This window comes from Bubalus kerabau, chromosome 6 (assembly GCF_029407905.1).
Source record: "Bubalus kerabau isolate K-KA32 ecotype Philippines breed swamp buffalo chromosome 6, PCC_UOA_SB_1v2, whole genome shotgun sequence".
NCBI classification, from domain to species: Eukaryota; Metazoa; Chordata; class Mammalia; order Artiodactyla; family Bovidae; genus Bubalus; species Bubalus kerabau.
In genome coordinates, this window is record NC_073629.1 from 49834663 (window position 1) to 49860123 (window position 25461).

A 25461-nucleotide genomic window follows, 5' to 3' on the forward strand; every position below is an offset into this window, starting at 1 on the left:
CACGCGTGGCATTTTTCCTGGATGTCACTGCCCACCTCCCAACTTCAACTTGTGTAAAGCTCTTCATTGCTGAGCCAACAACTCCCAGACTCTATCTTAACCTGTGGTGCCACGTTTCTCTCCCCTAAGACCTTCCTCCTCTCTCTCCTTCATGCCCCCACCCACAATCAGGCACTGCAGTTTCTTCCTTCACACTGATTCCTACAGCTGCCCTTCCTAGTCCTCAGCCACCACTTGGGTTAGGGGCTTAGCTTTCTGATGTGGCCCCCTGACTCAGTTCTTCTGGCACAGAGTGACCAGGGGAGTAAGCGTCCTGAGGTTCTGTCTGCTGAATCAGGTCCAGGCTTCTTAGCAGAACCCACAAAGCTGCCCATGAGCCGTTGTCCTAGATTCCAGCCACACTTTTCACCTACAGGATTTAGAACTGTGAGTTGCTGAAACATTGTAACTTAAAGGGTGATGGTTTAGGAAGGCAATCAGAACTAGCCAAACATTATAAACATGCTCCCAGTGTAGAAATAACTTGGCTAATTCAGGAATTACTTCCCAACTTGAAAGCTCTGTTTTGCAAGAGGAATTGATAGAAGAGGATGAAGCATTATTCACTAAAGTCAGCAAGAGATTAGATGCTGCTGTTTCTGCTAAGTCCCTTTAGTCATGTCTGACTCTGTGCAACCACACAGACAGCAGCCCACCAGGCTCCTCTGTCCCTGGGATTCTTCAGGCAAGAATACTGGAGTGGGTTGCCATTTCCTTCTCCAGTGCATGCATGCATGCTAAGTCGCTTCAGTTGTGTCCAACTCTGTGCGACCCCATGGACAGCAACCCACCAGGCTCCCCTGTCCACAGGATTCTCTAGGCAAGAATACTGGAGTGGGTTGCCATTTCCTTCTCTAAGAGATTGGATGAGGTATGGGCTAAAATTTTGGAGCAATCTGTCACCTATACTATTTTCTAAAATGTCCGCAAATGAATTATTTTTTTAAAATGAATCTTCCTATGCAAATGATTTTAAACTGGTTATTTCATTATTTAAAAAGATATTTCATCTGAGGTGGTTATTTCAAAAAATTTTTTTGCATTTTTCATCTGAGGAAATCCACATCTAATTATTTTTTACTATTAGACTTACCTTTTTAATAGAATTGCCTTTCTGGATTGCAATTCATTTTTTTCCACATACAAAACTTTGAGAGTTCATCAATACATCCAACCTGATAAAGTATATGTACTTCATTCAAGCCCACAGCTAATTTTCTGAGTTAAAGACACCTGTTTGAACAACTGACTATGATATACCTAGAGCTTATTTTTTTAAAATTTGCATGAAAGGAAATTTGTTAATAAATGACATAATTAAGGTTTTTCATATCCAATCCAAAATGCTGACAGAAAACCATACAAAACCATTATACAGGAGTGATTTTTATATAACAGGAGAAAGATTATTTTTGTTTTATACCCAAAGTCTAGCAGGGAACTCAGCATCAGGTAAGACACTCAAGCATTTTTTGACTGACTAGATTTTCTGTTCCTCAGGTTAGTGCATCTGTTACTGTAAGGCCAGGCCACTCAGGATGGCAGGTCTCTTGCTCTTGGTACATCCTCTGCTTGATCAGCACTTGCTTGTGTGCATGCTAAGTCGCTTCAGTCGTGCCCAACTCTTTGCAACCCCATGGACTGTAGCCTGCCAGGCTCTTCTGTCCATGGAATTCTCCAGGCAAGAATACTGGAGTGGGTTGCCATGCTCTCCTCCAGGGGAACTTCCTGAGCCAGGGATCGAACCCACCTCTCTCACTATCTTCTACATTGGCAGGTGGGTTCTTTACCACTAGCGCCACCTGAGAAGCCCCCAGCACCTGCTTGGCCACACGGACTATCCAGTCCTCCGAATGATAGGGCTTAATTAGTCCCTGGAAACTGATAAGACAACCTGATGTCAATTTCCCCTGTAAATAGTAGCCTCTTCCTCCCACAGGAAATGCTGCCATTTCCTGCTCACTATTTGCCGAACATGGTGGGGTGTCTCTCCAGGACCCTTCGTGTAAGATTCCCCCATCCATTAAACCATTAATGTCTTTGTCACTGTCTCCCGGCTTTTTCATCAGTCTGCATCACCAGGCTGGGCAACTGCAAGGCTTACAGTCCCTCAGGGTGCAGCCACACTGTCAGGTATAAGGAGTTATAGAAGTGAGGAATTAAGGGATGTTGCCATAAAAGGATACTATATAAAAACTTTTAAACCATCTGTGTTATATTAAGAAGAACATGTTAAAGGTTTAGATTTTAAATGACTTTTTGTTACTAAAACAATATCCACTATTTACATTTATGGTTTATTTTATCAATATGGTATGTAGAGAATGTATGATGAATATTTACTGTTTCTCAAAATGAAATATGGCAGGTAGTTTGATAAGCCTTAAGCTTATAAACAGAGTTGTGTGCTGAAAAAATAATCTAGTCCAAGGTTTGAACTGGAAGCTTTTTCTCTAAGATTATACTTTTCAGAATACTGGTGCTATGGGATAATATATTTGGTAAAGTTGCTTGTAAGGTAAGCTAATAGATGTATTTTTGAATGACCAGGATAATATATTCCATTGTATGGGCTGTCAACTATTTAATTTCTGTCTAAATGTTAACTGTTGGGCTAGTATATATTTTCACAAAATGCAAAATCATGACTGTCAGTTTTTCCATGACTAACTATTCCCTGCCAGATGTTTTTTAGGTTCTGCTAAGTCACATTTTTTTCCCCCCAGAACTCTGTGTTCCCACTCCTATTCCCTTTGGTCTTTTTCCTATTTTGCCTTTTACCTGAATTTTGGGCCAAATAGTTTTATTGCTCTTTTCACTATTTCATATGAATATAATAGTTTCACACAAATTACTCTCAATTTCATCTTCTGTCATAAAGTTTAACCTATCCTTTTGCATCCGGTCCCATCACTTCATGGGAAATAGATGGGGAAACAGTGGAAACAGTGTCAGACTTTATTTTTGGGGGCTCCAAAATCACTGCAGATGGTGACTGCAGCCATGAAATTAAAAGACTCTTACTCCTTGGAAGGAAAGTTATGACCAACCTAGATAGCATATTCAAAAGCAGAGACATTACTTTGCCAACAAAGTTCTGTCCAGTCAAGGCTATGATTTTTCCTGTGGTCATGTATGGATGTGAGAGTTGGACTGTGAAGAAGGCTGAGCGCCGAAGAATTGATGCTTTTGAACTGTGGTGTTGGAAAAGACTCTTGAGAGTCTCTTGGACTGCAAGGAGATCCAACCAGTCCATTCTGAAGGAGATCAGCCCTGGGATTTCTTTGGAAGGAATGCTGCTAAAGCTGAAACTCCAGTACTTTGGCCACCTCATGCAAAGAGTTGACTCATTGGAAAAGACTCTGATGCTGGGAGGGATTGGGGGCAGGAGGAGAAGGGGACGACAGAGGATGAGATGGCGTATGGCATCACCAACTCGATGGACATGAGTCTGAGTGAACTCCGGGAGTTGGTGATGGACAGGGAGGCCTGGCGTGCTGCGATTCATGGGGTCGCAAAGAGTCGGACACGACTGAGCGACTGAACTGAACTGATCCTTTTCCAGGGGAGAGATACATTTTGTGCAATTTATTCAAAGGAATTATTAAGCCTTTCTATGCAAGAAAAGCTATCAGATGACTGAAAATCTTCTGAATCACTCCAATATCAAATCTTGTAGGAAACTGAAAATGAAAACCAGTTCACAAATTTTGCATTTGCTTTCTGGTCTTCAGCTGGTTCTCCTGATTAGCTTTTCTGGCTGTAGCAAGGACCATTACTCATTAGTTAGATCATTGGAGCTCACTGTAAAGTGATGCTTTACAACACATGGTTGATTTGTATTTTCTTACCAAGTTGAGTTCATATGGAATATCCACTGCAGGCCAGTAGACAGAAAAATTCCAGTGACAAATTTCATCTTTAGAATGCCAGTGAAAATATCTGGCTGCATGCGTGGTTTCAAAAAGTGTTTATTGATTCAAAACATATTAAAACCCTACCATGTGATTAAAATTGTATGAGAAATGTAAAGAAAAAACCTAGTCCTTATTCCCCCAAGGAATTGTAATGGGAAAGACAGACAACAAACACAAGTTGAAATCAAGTAAAATATTTGATGAAATTAGGTCTGTGAAATTAGTGGGAAGTGCCATAAAAGTACAGAGGAAGCACTGAACATTACCCCAGCCACTGTTAGACTCATTGCCCACATTTCATCACTGGTTATGCAAAGGAAATGCAACCTCTTCTACATGACTCCACGCATGTGTGTTTGAAGGAGAAACCATCAGAATATTCCTGCTGGAGAACAATGAGGTCCCTAAACTGCAAATATTTTATACGCCAACTGCAGAGCATTATTGGATGCCTATGGATGAATAAAATAAAGTGAGCCTTAGTTTACGACCTAATCTCACTTCCATGCTTTGAGAGAAGAAAGTGTGGTTGTGGAAAGAAAACTCCTGAGGTCAGAGAGCAGATCTGCATTGTGAGATGACACAAGCAGGTTCACGCAGGCCAGCTGAGCACGGGATCTTCGTCTGTGAATGCACGTCTGTGAGGTCCCCCCCAAGTCTGACATTCTCAAATCTCAAATAAGTGGATTGGTCAGGCCAGCCTGATTATCATTATAGCTTAGGAACTTTTCTAACTTCTGAATTTCCTAGGTGTATCATATAGGAGGAAACTTTGGTAACTGCTGAGCTCCACTTTATTGAAGGGGATAAAAATATTGTTTTAATAATTTGTCTCTGTGCAAAAATGATCAACAGTGAAATTTTAGGAATGTACTTTGTGTAGAGCAGCATTGGAAATCATTTGGCCACAGTCTGATCAACCAGGAAAAAAACTTTACTATGCAATGTTAATTTACCATAGCCAGTTTTCTTCCTCTTCTTCTTGAAAATGGTAAATTTTTTTTAGCATTTTCTGAATCTTAGAAAATGTCATTCTATATTCACTCAAAAACCCATGCTAACACCCAACAAATTCCTCTTCCCTGCCTAGTAACTTTAGCGAATATGCAAAATACATATTCATCTAATTTACCAAGCTTTATGGCAACTTTTGTATCACAATATAACATTGAACATAATTTTTCTTATCGAATTGCTGATCTTGACATTATTTAAAGCCTTTCATGATTTCAGGAGAGTCGGTGGCTCCAAATACAATCCAAATACAACTCCAAATACAATTACCGTGCAGACAGAGCAACAATTCCTTGCATCTTGTATGGCAGTGGTCCCCAACCTTTTAGGCACCAGGGGATGATTTTGTGGAGGACAATTTTCTGCTGATTGGGGTCGTGGGTGCTTTCGGGATGACTCAAGCACACTGCATTTATTGTGCATTTTATTTCTACTATTATTACATCAGCTCCACCTCAAATCATCAGGCATGAGATCCTGGAGGTCGGGGACTGCTGTTGTAAGGCATTAGGTTGAAGTGCAACATTTTCTCCCAGCTGTTTTCAAAGAATCACAACCCAGGTGGCCAAAGATCTGTTAGGGAAAATGCCTCAGGCCAAAGACTGCAAAAAGGAGACTTGCATGGCTTGGTTTTGCAAATATAAGCTTTGTGGGTTTTAGAGTTGGAAGAGAGCTCAAAGAGGAAACCAGCAAGTGCAGCTTTCAGTTTCTAGGAAGGAAGGACTCTGCTAAACCTGGACGTGCTATTTCAGTTCAAGGATAGGAGAAAATTAAATTTTGCAAAGTTGTATGTCTTTTAAAGAGAGTTTAATGCTATGCTTCAAGAGGCTATATGAAAATGTGTATACAGTGTGCACTAAAATGAAGGGCTAATTTCCCTGGCGGGGAGGAAAATGGGAGAGGAAAGAAAACAGACTCGATTCTCCTAAAAACTCTCCAGTCTGTCTCGGAGGCAACTACAGAGTAACAGTAATGATAGATGGCAATACTTTGACAAGACCCCGTACAGAGCCACTCAGCGGAATAAGAGTTAACCTTCTCCTGCCTTATAACTTTACAGCAAAGCTCAGAAGAGGAAGCCAGAAAAATCAGAAAGCTTGACTGATTACATTAAAAATTTTCATTTAATGGTTTCTTTAATTTGAGCGGAACTATCTCAATCCCACAAATGTCTTCTTCAACGTGAGAACAATCCTTTCGGGAACCACAAGGCGGCATATGTCACGCCGGAATTCTCCCAGAGGCAAACTGCCAGATTTAGGAGAGTCCTTCCTCGGTCACTAACACGAATTGGTCTGCGTTGTGCCTGGACTGACTGACCTTCGGACCGGTCGCAACACTTGCATTGGCAGCACCTCATAGAAGACACCTAGGCTAAGGGCCCCGGGTGGTGGGCAGGCCAGGTATCATTGCCTTGGGTGCGAACAACGAAATTGCCGATGCTGGCAGAAGGCTCTGCTCCTCGTCATGCTGTTACTTGGCTGCAGATTCTAAGCTCGCCCGACGTGGGCAAAGCGCCCCAGAAATGCTCTCTGGAGCCAGAGAGGAGCCCGCGGCCAGTACTTTCTATTAACCTTGGTAGGTGCTGCGCTCCCGCCGGCCTGGACATTGCATCGCCAAATGGAAGGGAGGGAATCCCTCTCTTCCTCCCCAAACTCCTTCCAACCTCCCTTTATTCCTTCCCACAGACCTGCCGCCCACTCAGGCGGGACATCTGGATAGGTGATCCCGGGGTCAGGAAGCTGGGGCGTCAGGGGATCTGAGCGACTGGGGACCCTGATTACCCTCGGCACCTGGACCGGCCAGCAGCCGAAGGACACTCACGCTCGGCGGCGGGTTGAATCACGGGTGAATCAGTCCTTGCAGGGTCCCGGAGTTTCCTACTCGGAGGAGGCGGGGCGGGGTGTGGACTCGCCAGGGGCCGCCCACCGAGGCGACGAAGGCAGGCCGGGGGCGGGGAGTCGGGAGGAGAGGCGGGGGCGGACTCAGCGGAGGCGGAGGCGCAAACGTGCGCTCAGCTCTTTAAAGCGCGGCGGGGACGAGCTCCCACAAACTCTGGGCTCCCCGCATCCCTCCCGGTTCATCCCGCAGCCCCAGGTGCCTCCAGCCCAACCTCCGCAGCATCCTCACTTCTCCAGCCTCCGGGGCTCAGCAGAATTTTTGAGACCTCGCCGTCAGCTCCGGGACATGGCGACCCCCAACGGGCCCCGGGTGCCCTGCCCCCAGACCGCCGTCGCTCGGGCTCTTCTATTCGGCTTAGTCCTCATCCAGGTGGCCGGAGTCGCCGGTGAGTGGCTCCCGCCTCGCAGAGCCCTGGGGCGAGCCACCGGGAGGAGGGAGGACAGGTCTGGCTGACCGCGGGCTCTCCCCGCCCCGAGGTGTGGCTCGCCAGGGACCCGCCGCCCCTTCTCCTCGAGATGCTTGCCCTGGGCATCCATTGTTGCCTAAGTGCCTTTGGGAATCTCGCTTTAGTTTCCCAGGGAGCCGACACCTTGAAAGTGATGAGACAAGGCTCCGCACCTGCAGGGGTCGACAGGCAATGTTTGAATGTTATCCTTCATTGTATGTGGACTTTCCTTAATGAGAAACGGCTCTCGGTCTTCTCTTGATCGTCAGTGTTTTAGATTGGGTTAGTCAGTCCTTCCAAAATGTCGCTTGGATTGGAGCAGGCGCCACATTTTGCATGCCCTGTAAGCCTGTTCTATGTGAGACGCAGGCAGAGACTAACCTTCTGAGAACTGGCAAAGAAGACCTTAACAATATTAGGCATCCTAACCGAATACAGCCGACAGTGTACATGCTTATTGTCTGCCCGGGTGTCTGTGGAAGTTTCAGTATAGTGACTGAAATTATTCATGGGGATTAGATAAAAGTGAAAAAAGTCAAGATTTGTTTGTTTTTTTTTTTTATTGGATGCAGTCCTAACTCTTCTGACACGTGTGGGCTTTGCCCTTTAACATAGTTTACAGAAACCCATCCTAGCCGGCTTTCCCTGCTAAGTTAAACCTGGAATCCTGCCCTTCCCCCTTCTCCAGTTGGTCCGTGGATACCCTGGGCCACTGAAGGCTCCTGAGCTGTGCTTCGGTCGTTCTCACAGGGCTTTCCCCATGAATAATTTCAAACAAGGACTTCAAGATCCTTGTGTGTTTCCTTAGATCACCAGGTCGTCTTGCCATGAGGAAACTCTGGGTTTAGGAAAATATTGCCGATTTTTTTTCTTATGATAATTGAGTTAAAGCCTTTGTGGTTAGGAAAATATTAATGTGAGGTTTATGATGATGTTACGGAGTTGGAATGTTTTATACCATCAACATAAAATTGTGTGCTGAGAAGTTCATGTAAACATTAATAACTGTTTCTCTGTTGTTTAAAGGCACTACAGATGTAGTGGTAGCATATAATATAACTTGGAAGTCAACTAATTTCAAGACCATTTTGGAGTGGGAACCCAAACCCATCAATTATGTCTACACTGTTCAGATAAGGTAAGCTAGGTACCAAAAAAAGAAAAATAAGATTTTTGTTGTTTCCACTTTCCTGTGCTGAATATAGATGTCTTTAAAGCTGGTTGATGGATGAAATTATTTAACAGATAACAAAGAATAAGAGGGCATTCATGGTAATTTCTTGGAGAAGGAAATGGCAACCCACTCCAGTGTTCTTGCCTGGAGAATCCCATGGACAGAGAAGCCTAGTAGGCTGCAGTCCATAGGGTCGCACAGAGTCAGACATGACTGAAGCGACTTAGCAGCAGTAGCAGCATGGTAATTTGCTGGCCTGAGTCATACTCATCAAGTCTGTAACACTGACAGACCTTAAACTGATAGAATGTTTTGTTTTCGGAGATGATTGGGGAAATTTGTGAGTATAAGCTGTGGAGATGTGAACTTTCTTGAGCAAGCCATGGGGGCACTGATAGATGTGGTCGTGGATCAGTGATAACTCATCTCTCTAAGTACACACAGCCTTTTCCGTGCTGTCTAGACTGCCAGCTGGATCTAACATGTTAGAGAAGAGGTAGGGAGGAGTTCGGACGTATATGTTGCCCTTAAGCAGTGTTTGATTCATTAATCTTTGGATTCGTGATTCAAAATTCCGTTGCATACATGATCTTGGAGGAGGTCAAATCCGTGACTCACTGAGCAGGGAAGGAATACACCATCAAGTTTTTGGTTTTAGCAAGTTTTTTGTTTCTGAAATGTTCTAGGAGGCTTGGTAGAGATCTTATTAAGTAGAGGACAGCAGCTATGGAAACTAAGACTCCTTATAGAAGGTACAGACATGTTGCTGACTAAAATGAAAGGTTTTTTGCTGTTTTAACTTGTGCCAAGTCTTTTATAGCATTTGAAATGCAGCTCTTAAGTATGGAGTGGGTCTTTTAGGCGGATGTTCTTTTTTTTTTTTTTCCAACATCAACTTCATGACAACTATTGCCAAGCCAACAGGGAAGAAAATTTGTGTGTGCATGCATACATGCTTGTATATATACAAAGAAAGATTTAGAAGAATTTAAAAGTCGAGGTAATAATTACAATTATGGCCAAACTTGTCAAATCAGATTCCACTCGATGAAAGTTACTAATTCCACAAATGCAGGCAGGGCTGAAGCTTACCTTAGTAGACACTTTGTTTCTGGGTAGTGAAAAGAAGATTTTAGGAAGGATGCTTACGTCCTAAATATATTGAATCTTAAGTTTGGTGAACGTGAGAAAACATATTTCTGATTTACCAGAGTTTTAAACATTTAGACTTCGTCAATTCTAAGTTCTCAGACTGCAAAGCTACTGTTATGTAAGCGTGTCAAGTCAAGTTCTCAGCTGCAAGGCTGCTATTATTTAAGCGGACATGGCCTCTGTGTGCAAACAACCTAGCGCAGAGCTGCAGCTTGGGGGCGCCCGGGGGCCCTGGGTGGGGCTGGTTCTGGCCCAGCCGGCCGTCTCTCTTGTGTGCTAGAGGAACTGTGAGTGGTTCCAACCCCCTGCTGGAGACCCCCACTCTTCCATTACCAGCCCACGGGTAAATGGGATTCCTAGGTAAAGGGTCCATAGTAGTCATTTTATAGGCGAGGAAACCGGCCCTGGAAAGGTAAGGGACTTACCTTGGTGTGCACACAGCAAGGTCAGGAAGCAAGGCCTACGGAGCAGCGCGCACCCCCACCTTCTCAGTGGGTTGCGTGAGTCTTACGTGAGACTCCAGAGCCGGGAGGAGGAAAGAGAGCCGTTCCACTGGTCCCCTCAGTGCGCCTTTCTCCCTCCCAGTCGTCCTCCCTCCCAGTCGTCCTCCCTAGAGAAAGCATCTTGACCCGCCGCTCCTCCGGAGCCAGCCGCCCCACCACCAGCCTGTCCCCAGACACAGGGCGCCACAGCTGTGCCCGGAGCTCCAACTGCATTTTTCCCTTTTGGAAACAGTTTTCAGTTGCAAAGTGTTACTGGCTCAAGCCTTACCACCCAACCATCCCCTGAAATACTGGTTCCATAAATTCTAAATTGGAACTTCCAGAGCTTGTAGAAAATAACCTGCTCCTTAATTGGTGGGTCTGAATTATGTTGGGATTTTTTAGAAGTTCAGGCGGGACTTTTATTATTTCCAAATCAGGAGATTTTGCAATACCCAGAGGAACCTTGGAGGCGTTTATCGTGTTAATGCTGATAATAGCAGTCAGAGGAACTGACTGCAGAATTGCCCCTTCCCAGCCAGTTTGCAGTACTTAAAAGCTCTATAACTTTTGGTGATTATTACCTGTGCTAAATTTTTCCAGAGGTCTGTGGTTCCTCCTCTGAGCTGAAGGAACCACAGATGCTATCTCTCAGATGGAATGTAGCCACAGCACCCAGAAGTGTTTCTCCTGTTATCTGAACAACTTGTTTGCCATAGCAGTGGAGAAGAATCATCAGGTTCTTGTTCACTTTTTAAAATAGAAATGATGCAGTTTTAAAAAAATGCATTCTGGTCATTCTGGAATTAAGGCTGCATCTCTACTTTTATCACAGAAAATTAGAGAAATCTAAGAGTATGTAAACATATTTCTGTCTTAATCTTAGTTTGTGAATTTAAGGACCAAGAGTGTGTTTATCCACACCCTCTTAGCCTGGTTATTTAGTTCAGACTTTTAAAAGATTCTTTTTTATGATTCTTATGCCTGGATCTAGACAGTTAAATCCCTGTGGCAGCTCGTTTCCTCCCCAGTTCAGCCTCTAAATGTAAACCATCTAATGCTCCACAAATCCTGGCCATGTGCAAGCCCTAAAGCCCCACTGTTTGATGGAGGAGCACAAGGGCGTGGAAGTACCAGGCTCGCTTAAGTGCTTTAATGAGATATCCGTGCTGGGGCCAGGGAAGGGAGAGATCAGTTCTGAGCAAGGAGATCTGGAGTTTCCTGTAGACGGTGGGATTGGAGTGTGGCCTGGGATGATGGGCAGGACACTCTGGGGGTTGATGATGGGAAACAACAGAGCAGCTGTCAAGTTGCGTGGGACACTTGTGCGTGCATCAGGTGGCACTGACATTTTAATTGTTTCAGTTCTGTAGAATAGTTTCACTTTTTTCATAGAAGTTCTTTATATCATTTCAGGATAATTTCATTTTCATTTTAGTGCTTTAAATCATTTTCTGTTCTACGATCTTACAAAAGAAAAATCTGTCTTAAGAGACAGACTCAGATCTGTCCCAGTCTCAGACTTTGACAGACACTACCTGTATCGTTACTCTATCATTTTTGATGGCTCATCCTGTGAAAGTGAGGGAGGCAAGTACTGATCGTATAATGAGAGGGACAGACCCAGCTCTCTTCTCATAAGCTGTAAGACCTTATACAAGTTACCTAGCAGCTCTGAGCTTCAGTATCCTCATATGTGAGAAAGATCCAGTACTTTCTTGAAAGGATTAATACCAAACGAAGTAACATGTTTAAGGGTCCAGTAGAGTGCCTGGCTTATGGTAGTTTTAATAACTGTTAAGTAACCACACCAATAATGGTCACAATAGAATGTAATAGAATAGAATGTATTATTATATAGACTCTATGACTGCATTGACTATATTCAACATAGAATACAGAATGTGATAAACAGAATATAATGATATAATAAGTAGACTAGTAAATAATTGAGTCTTGATGGAAAATTGTCCCTTCTCCCACATAGTCATGACAGATCATCTACATTTTAAGAAAGGTATTTAACAAAATGATTCAGAGCACAGACCCAGTAGTCGAACTGCTGTCTGGCTCAAAAATCCAGCTGTGTGACTTTGTGCTGGTCACGCAACCTCCCTTTGCCTCAGTGGCCTTATCTGTAAGAACAAAGACAATTACAGAGCGCCCCCGCCCCACCACCAAAGGTTGCTGAGAGGACCTGATGTGTTCAGCGTAGCAAAGACTTCCTCAGGATTGTTTGTGGAAGTCAGTGTTGGAACACAGCACCCCAGCCAGAAAACAGTTACCTTATTGGATGCAAATCATAATGTTCCATTTCTCTTCCTTCCTTTCCTCAGCCCTAGATTAGGAAATTGGAAAAACAAATGCTTTTACACAACAAACACGGAGTGTGATGTCACTGATGAGATTGTGAAAAATGTCAAAGAGACATATTTGGCGAGAGTCCTTTCCTACCCGGCGGACACCAGCGGTTCCACCGGGGAGCCTCCGTTTACCAACTCCCCGGAGTTCACACCCTACCTAGAGAGTAAGTAGCTCGATTTGTAGTAACCGTTCATTCTTGTTTTCATAAACTTCTAAATATTCCGTGAGCTTGTGACCCTTAGGAATGATTACATTAAAAAAAAGTTTATCCGTAAACACATCTTGTTTTCTCAGAAAGCAGGACGTGCCACAGCCCTCTTCGCTCATTCTGGATGTGGTAGGAGGCTCATGGGACGTGAACTTTGGAGTTGATAAAAATGTCATCAAGTAGCTTTCTCCACCAGTCTGTCCCCAGACCCTACCAGTAACTGGCTGGATAGGGGGCAGAGAGTAGGAAATTCACAAAGGCTGGCAGGTCCAGTATTTCCCCATATATATTGCTGACCAAAAAGTTCCATAAGATCTTATGGAAAAGCCCAAATGAAATTTTTGACTGACCCAATATTTAGGAGATTTTATATACCTTCTGAATTTTGTGTCCCATCATCAGACCAGAAATCCCAATTAGGGTTTTTCACAGGTTACAAATCCACGGGGCAAGTTCGGTTTCCCTTCCATCCCGTCATTGGGCTGCTGACCTTTTTCCTTGCTTGACCAGGATTTGAGTCCTGTGATGTGCTGGCACTTGCCAGGCCAGCTCCCATCGTGCTTCCTTCATGCTGGTCTTGAAAACACAGAATGCTTTTCTCCCCAGCCTTTGCTAAGGGAGTACAAAGGATTCCTGCCAAGTAGGAGATGCAGAATTTTCATCATGGCTATGGTTCTGAACTAAGTATTTTAAATAAACAAACATGTAGCACATTGAGAAGAGGGACATCAGCGGCTCTAGTAGAAGATTTAGAATGAAAGTGTTGTGTTACTGGTGTTTTTACGTTTACCCCGCTGATAGCCCACGGGGAGCTTCTCCAGGCAGGGGTGGAGAGAAGGGGCAGAGAAACAGGCAGCCCCCTTTCCCTCGGTGTGTACTCTGAGGGTGGAAACGGGAGGCAGCCTCACCCCAGGTGAATCGGACGACCTGCCCTGAGCCATCTGCCAGAGCCTGTCTTCAAACTCCTTAGTGCTTTTAGTCGTGTGCCTCTCCCAGTTCTGAGCTTAGATCCCACCCATGACCACCTATAGTAACTACATGTTCATTGATATTTATTCTCCCTCCATGGGCAGCATCCTCATGATTTCTTTTTATAGTTCTTGAGGATTTTTTTAAAATAATTTTATTTATTTTTATTTTTGGCCGTGCAGGGTCTTCTTGCTGCATGAGCTCCTCTCTAGTTGCGGTGCACAGGCTTCTCATTTCGATGGCTTCTCTTGTGGAGCACGGGCTCTAGGGCGCATGGCCTCAGTAACTGTGGTTTCTGGGCTCTAGAGCACAGGCTCAGTAGTTGCTGCGCAAGGGCTTAGTTGCTCTGAGGCATGTGGGATCTTCCCAGATCAGGGATCGAGTCCCTGTCCCCTGCATTGGCTGGCAGATTCTTAAACACTGAGCCAACAGGGAAGCCCTGTTCTTGAGCTTTTTGTAAGCTACTTCAAATCCTTTTTTGGTGCAAGAGAGAAAATAGCTTATATTTCTGTGTGCTTATACACACACACCCTTGCCTATAATTCCTATTGAATTATGAGGATTCATTTCACTATTATTCAACCAAAGCACATGAGCTAATTGAGCCATCGAAGAGACCTGGTGGTTAAAAGTGATTTTTTGAGATACCAAGGACGTTTCATGGGCTTTCCCACAGCCTCTATTGTATTTAAAATATGGAATCTTTTGCAGCTGTTTGGTTAACCACATGTGGCTGTTGAGCACTTGAAACGTCAGCTAATGCCATATGTGTAAAATATACACTGGATTTTGAGAAAGATCTCAAAGTTTTCATATTGAGTACATGTTAAAGTTAGAATATTTTAGCCATATTGGGTGAAATGAAATAGATTAACTTCACTCCTTCCTTTTTACTTTTTCTAACGTGACCACAGGAGATTTAAAGTGACATCTGTGGCTCCCTGTGCATTTCCGCTAGACAGCTCTGCTGTAGAATGTCTCGTGGTTCAGCTCCGGTGCCAGGGAGCTGGTTCTTTGAGGTATTTTGTGAGGGATGACTAGGTGGTTATTAACCATGATAACTCAATGGGGTTCTACTTCGTATAGAACTCTTTGGTCCCAACGAAGCTCATTTTCTGTGTTATAGCAAACCTTGGACAGCCAACAATTCAGAGTTTTGAACAAGTTGGGACAAAACTGAATGTGACGGTACAAGATGCACGTACGTTAGTCAGAGCGAACAGCACATTCCTAAGCCTCCGGGATGTTTTTGGCAAGGACTTGAATTATACGCTTTATTACTGGAAAGCTTCCAGTACAGGAAAGGTGAGCATTCTTTTGTTTTTATAACTGGTTTTAAATTGCAGATCCTTGATTTCATTTCTTCTCCAAGTCAAACATCAAAGCAAGTGGTTGACAGGGCAGTGTTGTGGAGTAGGAAGCAGACTGCTGTCTCGGTTCTGCCTGTGACTTCCAGCTGCTTTGCACTGGCCCGCCTCGGGAACCCAGATTCCCAGCCAAGGGGCAGGACCAGTCATCTCTAAGGTTCCTACCAGCTCCCACATTTCTTCTTCTATTGAGGATCCCAGAGACAGAATTTGTTTTTCATTCAACAATTAGTACTTCTTTCCTTTTTTCCTTTCTTGCAGGTATCTTCTAAAGGGGCTAATTATTGGGTTGACTGTATCCAAAGTGGATGTCTTCATCCTTGGGGAAAAAAATCCTTAGCAGTTATCAGGGGGAGCTTGATGAGTCAACTGACTTCCAATCTTTATGTCAGATGTGTCCACATAGGCTGGGCTTCCCTGGTGGCTCAGACCATAAAGAGTCTGCCTGCAATGCAGGAGACCCAGGTTCTATCCCTGAGCTGGAAAGAACCCCTGGAAAAGGGAATGGCTGCCCACTCCAGTATTCTTGACTGGAGAATTCCATGGACTGAGGAGCCTGGTGAGCTATAGTCCATGGGGTCGCAAAGAGTCAGACACAACTGAGTGACTAACACTTTGATTTTACTACCACAGTGACTTAGTAAAGGCAACAGAATTCACTCTGAGCCTGGATGAATAAAGAACTCTTATCTTTTAACAGAAAAAGGCCACGACAAACACTAATGGGTTTTTGATTGATGTGGATAAAGGCGAAAACTATTGTTTCCATGTTCAAGCAGTGATTCTATCACGAAGAGTGAACCAGAAGAGTCCAGAAAGTCCCATCAAGTGCACTAGCCACGAGAAAGTTCTGTCCACAGGTGAGGCTCTGCCCATGATCTGGGAGGCAGGGCTGCCTTCCACGGGACTAGCTCTATCCTCAGGACTAGATGTACTATCTTCAGGGGAAAACTGCCTGGGTTTTTTGTGGTTTGCGGGGGGCAGGGGGTACTCATGATTTTAGACATTTAGTTTCTGTGTTGTTCCCTTGTATTAACAGGTGTTTTTTAGTTAGTTGTTTTTTTTTTAGCACCTAGCATGCGCTAAGCTCTCTGCTGAGTGAGCCCTGGGCCCATGGTAGATGTTTAGGATTTAGTATCAAATCACAGATTTCTCTGGGCATTTTTTCATACTTCTGGTTTGTGGGGAGCTTCACCAGCTCACCTGGTGAACCAGGTGCAACAACACCCCATAGACGTTTGTGAGCACCTATCATGGGCTGCTGTTACCCCAGGGTCATAACCCATGAAGCAAAGGGATTGGGGCTAGCAGATATACCATGTGTACATGTGTGTGCCTCACTGGCACACATGTGTGTGCACATGTGCCACACCAGAGCACAGACGCCAGGTGAGGAGTGGATCTTATCTGGAGGTGCCATGGAGGCTCAGATGTGCACGAGGCTGAGAACCCAGGAATCTGCCTCCAGGCTTGATTGGGATGGTGCTCTGAGTACTTCAAGGGAACAGAAGAGTGAGAGGATAGTAATAATGACCTAGTGCCTTGCTGAGAGGCAGTTTAAATATTTTAAAGTCACTTTAAAAATTCTCTCCTGTTAACTGACATTGACAGAAGGAAAGGGCTCTGCACCGTTTGGGCCATCACACCCGCAGCCCTCACATCCATCTTCCTAAAGCCAGCTTGAGTTCCCCTGCCTCGCTGTCTTCGCGCACACCTAGATCACTGCTTCCCCTGCCTCTTCTCTCTCTGCTGAAATGTGTCCTCTGAGAATCGTTTCATGTGCCGCCTCTACCAGGAAGCCTTCTTATTGCCCCAACCAGTTATCTCTTCTTTATGTGAATCTGGGTAGCACTCTGTATCTCTCTTTGCACTGATAGTTCATCTTCTACTATAATCATTGCTACCCAACTCGGCATCATCTTTAGCCACTTGTTTCTAACAGCTATTCTTGCTTCTATCTACATGTATCTTTCTAGACTGTGAGCATTATCCAGTTTGTTAAATGCTTTTTCATTGTTGTCAATTGCCTGCAAACATCTAGGGTTTGAGAGATTCTTTCCTAATAGAAATGTGTGGTGGAGAAAAGAGATTTCAAGTTACACAAAAGCTGGATGGTGTAATTTGGGGTTCTGCCCACTGAAAAATGAGATTCAGGCTCTCTCTCTGAGTTGACTTGGTACCTTTTATTTTTCAGAACTTTTCTTCATCATTGGCACAGTGATGCTGGTGATCATCATCTTCGTCGTCGTCCTGTCTGTGTCTCTGCACAAGTGCAGGAAGGTGAGAGCAGAGCGAAATGGGAAGGAGAACGCGCCGCTCAACGCTGCATAAAAGATCCTGCTCTTGGAGCTTTCTGCCAACGCTGCAGAGCTCGTGCTGCGCTGTGACCAAGAGCTCTTAAGGCGGTAGATCACATGGAAACACAAGTGACTGTTCTGGAGCATACAGACCCTGGGGCTCGAAAAAAGTTCTTATCTGACCTCTTCTTGCGATTAGCATCTTGGTTTCAACATCAGCATTAAGACACTTTGGAATGTAATGAGCGGTACAACCAACTCCAAGTTTTTAAAATTGCTATTTTAACACTAAGGCACCTTTTGCACGTATCCTGCTTTCAGACTGATATTTTCTACGTTCAAGTTGAAGCCAGATTATCTAAGGAAAAACAAATGAACAAATGCCTTCAAAATTCCTGCGTGGACTTTCGGAGAACTTTTGAGAGGCTGACATCAAACCTTGTGGGAAAGTAAGGTGGAAATTGGGTGGACTTTCTAACGTATGTCTGTCTTTTTGTAATTTGGTGTTTAAGGTCTTTTTTTTTTTTTTGAGTGCTTTTGGTGGTTTGAACAATTAGCAAACGTTTATATGAATGTGTTAAAAGCAGAAGACTTGTATTTGGGGCACATTCTTAATACGCATTACAGTTTAGCACTTTAACTGACAAGCGCTGTCGATGAAACACTTGACGGCTAACTATGTTTTTATAAGACTACTCTACCAGCAAATCATATTGAGTTTAAGGTTTAAGGTACTTCAGACTTTATGGTCCACATTGTATGTATTTATATAATTTGAAAAAAGGTTTTATATATGGGGATTTTCTATTTATAGAGGTAATATTGTTGTTTGTATATTTTGAGATAATTTATTTAATATACTTTTATATAAATAAAGGTGACTGGGAAATATGACTATTACATGTTCCAGTTATTATTTATGGTTTGGCCTTTGTATTGGTTGATTCTACTGCAGTACCAAGTGACCCTGAAATTTTCAGTGGCTTATGACAATGCTATCTTTATGTTACACTTATGGTTTGGTGGCTGTGGATTGACTGCAACTCTTCTTAAATGTCTTCTCATTCATTCTAGGACCCAAATCAAAGGTGAAACCCCTTTTAGGATCAGGACAGTGAAATGAATGTGGCTCAGTCATGTCCGACTCTTTGCAACCCCATAGACTGTGCAGTCCATGGAATTTTCCAGGCCAGAATACTGGAGTGGGTGGCCGTTTCCTTCTCACAGAGGGCAAAGCAAAAAACAGGTAGAACAGGCAGCCATGTCTTCAGGCTTTAAGCTGCCTCCTAGGGCTTCCTAGGTGGTGCTAGTGGTAAAGAACCCACCTGCCAATGCAGGAGACTTAAGCTGCCTCCTAAAACTTCTGCTCCAGAGTGGCAATATGTCACTTCTGCTTACGTACCCTTGGTCCAGGCTGGACATATGACAAAGCCTGACATTACCCTGTGGGAAGCACCACAGGTCACACGGCAACGGGCATGGATGTATAGTTTCCAGGGAAGGGAGGAAATTGCCTGCCATCTACCACCGACTTAATGGGAGAGAGTTCTTCCCATGGGCATTAGTTTGAGTTGCACATGAAGGTTAGAGAGGAGAACAGAAGAAAAATTTTTGGATCGTTCAAACAAAATTGGATAAAAGGACAATGTAAGATAGGAAGAGAGAGAAGTAGAGTGGGGTTTCTAGAATTAATTAAAAGCAAACTAGATTGAGGGGCATCTCAGGTGGTGCAGTTGGTAAAGAATTCCCCTGCCAATGCAGGAGACACAGGAGACATGGTTTCGATCCTGAGTTGGGAAGATCCCCTGAAGTAGAAAATGGCAACCCACTCCATTATTCTTGCCTGGAAGATTCCATGGACAGAGGAGCCTGGTGAGCTACAGTCCATGGGGTTGCAAAGAGTCAGACATGACTGAGTATGTGTGCGCACGTGCGCCTGCACACACACACACACACACACACACACACACACACGGTTGAGAGCCCTGTGGCCTTGCCAATGGGCTGTTAGACACAGCTGGGTCGAACTGACTTCACTACCTCTGTCTGGAATGTAGAAAGTGAGTCCTCCATTCAAATGCAAATAAAATCTAACAGACGGGTCCTGATCTCACAACTGTATTGAAAGAGGATTCTAAGTAGAGATGAAAATGAGACTCCTGGCACCCCAATGAGTCACGGTCTTGTTTGCTTCCTGTGCGGCGGGTGGGGGGGTTGGGGCAGGGGGGTGCGGCGGGGGGGAAGCTATAGTGCTGTCTAGGGAAGGTCTCAGAGGGCACCCCCACCTGCACATGGTCCCACAGAGGAGACCCTCCGCAAACACCCAGCTCACTGCCCACTGTTCACGAATTTTAAGTGCATTTTGTTCTTTTGCTCTAAAGAACGCTAAGCATTGTCAGTAAAATTCTAAACATGAAATGCTAGGTATAACACCATATTCTAAGGAAGCACAGGCCAAACAAACCTTTCACGTCTTCATAAAGATGGCAGCCTGAAAGAAGGGGGAAAAAAGTAGATATTTTAGAGAAATTAAGGGAATCAGACCCGTGGTTGGTTCATTGGGCTGATTTGGTTGGGTTGTTTGCCATAGTCAATCTGTGTCAGTGCTGAAGTGGCATTCACACCAGAGAAGGAGGGTGTGCACACAGAGCAGAGAGAGGTTGCAGCAGAGAGAGGTTGGCATGGGGGCATGTCCCGAAAGAAGTGTGCGCTGGCTGTTATCTTGAATTCCTGCTCCCATGGGGCTAACTGGGACAAAGAGCTTAGCGCACGAGGGTAGAACAAGCTCCCAGAGAGGGCATCTGGCTGCTCTTTCCCTGGCAGGAATTAGCACCGCGTTATGCAATCCCGTGGCCTCATAATCTAAGGAATGTGAGTGGTCCCACTAAAGTAAGTACTGGTAGACTGAAAGCTGGTTTGGGTAGAAATGAGATGTCTGGCTGTTCACAGGGAAGGAATTCATTATAGATCCAAACAAGGCTACAGTACAATGATTGGGAAGCTTCAACACTGCAAATTCTAACCACGACTCGGGTTTCCAAGCCCGTCCCTATTGCTGAGACGAACATCATCAACATTGTAGTTAGTGCTGGGGCAGAAAAATAAACTTTTGACTGTTCTCCAGGATCTGCTGCCCTCCAGTGGGCCAAATCATACTTCGTTATTTATTCTGGCCCCTTAAAGCGTCCTGAAAAGCTAACTGCTAGTAAACTAAACGTTTGTGCTTTGAAGACAGGTTTTTACGATCTTAAATCATTAACCAAGTTTGACTTACATATAAGAGACTAATATTTGTGAAATCCAAAGATATTTTACCTTAGTTACAGCTGACAGGCAGTAACCTAAGGACTTGTCTCAAATAAACAAAGGAAAAACTTCAACCACATAGTAAATAAACTCATTTCCAAATGCAGTTTTCACCTGTTCTGACGTGGTAGCACGTGTGATTCTTCTCCAGTAGTTACCTGAGAAGCATGGTGACGGTTACAGCGTTCACACCACACGCATTCACTGGACTCTAGTTCCTCCCCGTACCCCTGCTTTTCAGCTGCAGACAGACGTGATTCTGGCTTTGCCATTCAGCACATTCCTTCCTCGTGGCTGCAGAGATTGGCACATGTGCTAACGTGGTCTAGGAAGGGTGACTCTCAGGGCTCTTTCTGAGAATGTCGGGATGCTCTCTCTCTTGCTGAACATAATGAAAAAAATGTGTTAGCCACAATGTTAGCTTAATCCAATGGTCCTCAAAGTGTGGTCCCATATCGCAGGTGATGGAATAAGAATGAGCATCATTCGAGAATTTATTAGCGAAGTAAATTCATAACCCTGACCTCAGACTTACTAACTTACAAATCTATATTTTAACAAGAAGTCTTTCAAGTGATTTAATGCTCAGTAAAGTTTCAGAACCATTGGCTTAATCTCTAATTCACTGCCATAAGAGACTAGGAATAGTTTTATGCTCAAATGGGACATTTCTGAGCCCTGAGAGAAGTCTGAACTCAGTCTGCTGTGAAGCCTAAATCAAAGGAAGAATACATAGAGCCTAGATAAGATCCTCAGTCTGCAGCTGCCGCACTGGAAGGTCTATCACACATGGTCTGTTAGGACTTTTCCTGTTGTAAGGTGCCGAAAGTCAGGAGAACTTAAGCAAAATTGGGAAGCCTATTCTCTCTTTTTGTCAAGTGAGCTAGTTGTTCGAAAGTTCTTCAATAGTTTTAAGCTTAAATTCTGTGATTATGTGTTATTAGATACAGCACAAATAATTACCAACTGAAAGATAACAGTACCTCTGGCAGAAATGGAAATACTTTATAACAATCCAGGAGTTTTGTAACAGAAATTGCAATTCACCTTGAACACACAAAATCCAACAAACATTTACAACGGGGTTCTAAAAAAGCTTTAAGAAAGGTTTTTGACGTAATGTAGCCTGAATTTCAAAAATCACTGGAAATCTATGCTCCATCTGTGAAGCAACATGTCTTCTCTAAGTTTTTAAGGTCAGAGAACAAGAAACTTTCAGAGAGGCAGGACGATGCTTTTCCTTTGCATAACAGCGTCTGGGTGGGAAGTACCCTTTAAGACCAAGATTGTGGCGCCATCTTCGGTTCCTCAGAAAGATTGCAATTTGACTAGAATTCATGAACTGGGCTTCCCTGGTGACTAAGCTGGTAAAGTGTCTGCCTGCAATGTGGGAGACGTGGGTTCAATCCCTAGGATGGGAAGATCCCCTGGAGAAGGGAACAGCTACCCACTTCAGTATTCTGGACTGGAGAATTCCATGGACTGTACAGTCCATGGGGTTGCCAAGAATCGGATACGACTGAGCGACTTTCACACATACATAGTAAATAAAACCCAGAACACCTATAAATGATTAAGAACGAAGGAACATGGGGGTTGGAGTGGTCAGAATCACTGGACCAGAGAACCTTCTCCAAGGTGCTACAAGTCTACCTGTGATGGTCTCTTTAGTCTAAAGCTAGAGAGCTCCACTCCAGAATCTGCTTTCAATACTTAAAAGTGTGGCCGTGGGACATCATTTGAGAGGTAGAGACAGAAATTTTCGGATCCTAACCCCTTCCTACCAGAATCTGCATTTTCCAGGTACTTTGTATGCACACTGACGTCTGGGAAGCTCTGTGCTTTCCCCAATCATTTAGCCCACTCTTCTGATTTCACAAAGGCAGGGTAGGGGAAGTAAGGTGGAGAAGGGAGAGAGACACTTCAGCAATGGACAGAAGTGCACAGCCCTGACAAGAAGATGCCGTTTAGCAACCTTAAATATCAGCAAGTTATTAATCCATGCCAAAACTAAAAGTAGAGACATGATCATACTCAAATACTACACATTTCACTAGGATAGTATTTTGAGGACCTCTGCTTTAATTCACAAGTTTCTTAAGACCAAAAGCTTTCCTGCCTCAATTTCACAGATTCATGCGCCCTGCTTCTATCTACCCAGCCTCCAAGATTGTGGATAATAATTCCTGATCTCACTCAGGTGCCTTCCTCTCCCAGATGCCCAGTGTACTCTTTCTACCTCCTTCCCGCACTCTCACAGGTCTTTCCTCCCACCCTTAATGTTGTATAGAATATTTACTTGCCATGGCCCCTTTATAGATGGTAATTTTTTCTGGCAAGAACCATGCTTATGCATTTGAATTCATTCATTTATTCTAATATTGTGTGTACTCAGTCGTGTCTGACTCTTTTGCAGCCCCATGGACTATAGCCCACCAGGCTCTTCTGTCCATAGGATATTCCAGGCAAGAATACTGGAGTGTGTTGCCATTTCCTTTTCCAGGGGATCTTCCTGACCCAGGATCAAACCCACATCTCTTGCATCTCCTGCGTTCTAATATTAAGCACCTACTATTTGATAAAATATAAACGGTACAATCTCAGCTCTTGTGGAGCTCATGTATTTGTGGGCTAAAATGGCAAACAGGTAATGAGAACAGAACATAAACATTATGATAAGGGAAGTCTAGGGCGCTTTGGGGAACTCAGGTGGGACCCTCTAACCTGGACTTGGAAGGGCTATCTAAAAATATCAGCTGAAGGACAGAGTTAACAAAGTGGATGGAGGAAAGGGTGAGGAGGAAGCATGAGAAGGGTTCCAGAAGAGGGAAGGCTTGATCACAAACAGTAACTTGAACATAGGAAAACGCCAAAAATAAATGTGTGTTTGACAAAATCTGGAGTTTTATATTGCCTTCAGCATCCCAAAGTCAAAGCCATCTGGCCAAATATCTTTGGCTAAATTAAGAGTTGGGCCAATTAATTTATGTTTAAAGTTTATCTTTCTAGGGGATATATGTATAACTGATTCACTTTGCTGTATAGCAAAACTAACACAATATTGTAAAGCAACTATACTCCAATAAAAATTTAAAAAGAATACACAGCCTCTGTCCTCTAGGACTTCATAGTCTGACATGGGAGACAGATATGATGGTAAATAATTGTCATGCAGTACACAAGCGAGTTCTTCAATGGAGCAGGTGCAGAAGTAGCACTGATTAGGAGTTTCCTCCCCTTTAGAAGAGCAGCATTACACGGTGTGGTCAATTCTTAGTTACTTAGCTGCAACAGAGCTTCCCCATTTCCCCACACAACTTCCAAGTCAAAGACTATTATCTAGGTTGAAAACAAAGAGACCTTTATCAATTAAAAAATAAAAATATACCTTTCTTTAAAAAAGTTTTAGAAAGTACTAGCTCTATTTTTTTTTAATTTAGGATGATCATTAATATTTTAAGACGCATTTTCAAAGAACCAGAATGACCAGTCACAGAGCTTGCTCTTTCATTCGAAGAACTAGCAAAAAGAGCTTTACCTGAGTCAGCAGAACATTCTAAAAAAGTTATACATCATGGGTCTCTCTACATAATCACTGGAAATATGATACTCTAAAGAACACCTCAGAATCATGGCCCAATTTTTCATTTTGAGTTTTCTTATATGTATTATCCTCTTTACTGCTAAAATAAGCAAACTTTTGTGGAAAAAAAATAAATATAATGACTTTTAAAAGTCTTTATGGACTTCCAAAGATGAAACATGCTTCTCTTCTCCTTCCTAAGACCCCACTACCATGATACTAAGTAATCTTAAAAGGTTATAATCTATAGGGACAAAGAAAAAAAGAGAGAGGAAATTAATGCACTCAGTAAATAATGCACTGAGGCACAGAAAAAGCTTATACGCAGAAAGGGGAGTCATACCCTATTGTGTGCGGAGGAGGAAAGGAGGAGGAAAATTAATTTGCCTTCATAGAGCTCTCAAGAGGCTCAGACACACCAACTTGCCAGATATGGCAGAGGATATTCTTGAGACTATATTCAGTGACTATAAATGGAAGGACAGTGGCTTAAAAAATATTTAGGGGAAAATGATCTTAAGCTTAAGTTCAGTTATTATAGCTGAACTTCCCACCAAATGTAACAGAACAGGATATTTTCACACATAAGGGACTTCCCAGAATTTTCCTTCCGTGCTTTCTTTCCCAGGATGCTGCTGTAGGACACGTTCCACTAAACAAGTGAGTAAATCCCAAACAGAGGAAGATGTGGGATGCAATGCAAGAGGGCTCAGTGTCAGGCTGATAGCTCGGTGGGCCTACAGAACCACAGTGAAGAGGGACACAGGAGCCCAGGAAGACTATCTCTGGCAAGTAATAGAACATCGACATGGTGCACAGCTGGGAATAATTGAAGATTGTTATCTGACAATTAAAGCAGATGGGGCAATTTTTTTTTAAAGGAAGGCAATCAGAAACTAGAGGGGAAAGACAGTAAGAAAGGGACACAGTTTTCTGCTTGGTTCTGCAGTAAAGAGTATTACAGATTCATTATAGAAAAACACTGGAAAAAAAGAAACAAACGCTGATCATTAATTTTAAATGATTTAACTGGAACTTCTGCTGTATTCTATCAAGTGCAGAAGTATTCTATAAATGAGCCAGAGGCAGCTATTCAGTAATCACCTATAATGGCTCCTTTGTTGCTTATTTCTTCACAGGAAGTTAGGATGATAAGCTAAAAGCCCACCTGTGACAAAGTCAAACCCTCACACATCGACTGCTTTAAATATAGTCCCAAACCATGGTTTTAGCTGATCAGAG

General features: G+C 43.5%; 1 protein-coding gene across 2 annotated transcripts; it reads left to right on the plus strand.

Moving 5' to 3' along the window:
- Positions 1-1951: 1951 nt before the first annotated feature.
- On the plus strand, positions 1952-18227 carry F3 (coagulation factor III, tissue factor). Of its 2 annotated transcripts, XM_055585063.1 has the most exons (8): positions 1952-2044; positions 6659-6818; positions 7062-7257; positions 8344-8455; positions 12462-12652; positions 14793-14971; positions 15734-15893; positions 17228-18227. In XM_055585063.1, exons 3-8 carry the CDS (start codon positions 7158-7160, stop codon positions 17362-17364), a joined length of 879 nt encoding a protein of 292 aa, XP_055441038.1. In that variant the 5' UTR covers positions 1952-2044; positions 6659-6818; positions 7062-7157; the 3' UTR covers positions 17365-18227. The 2 variants fall into 2 exon arrangements, with proteins under 2 accessions (XP_055441038.1, XP_055441037.1); XM_055585062.1 differs by lacking the exons at positions 1952-2044; positions 6659-6818 and having other exon boundaries at positions 6940-7257.
- The last annotated feature ends 7234 nt before the right edge of the window (positions 18228-25461 follow it).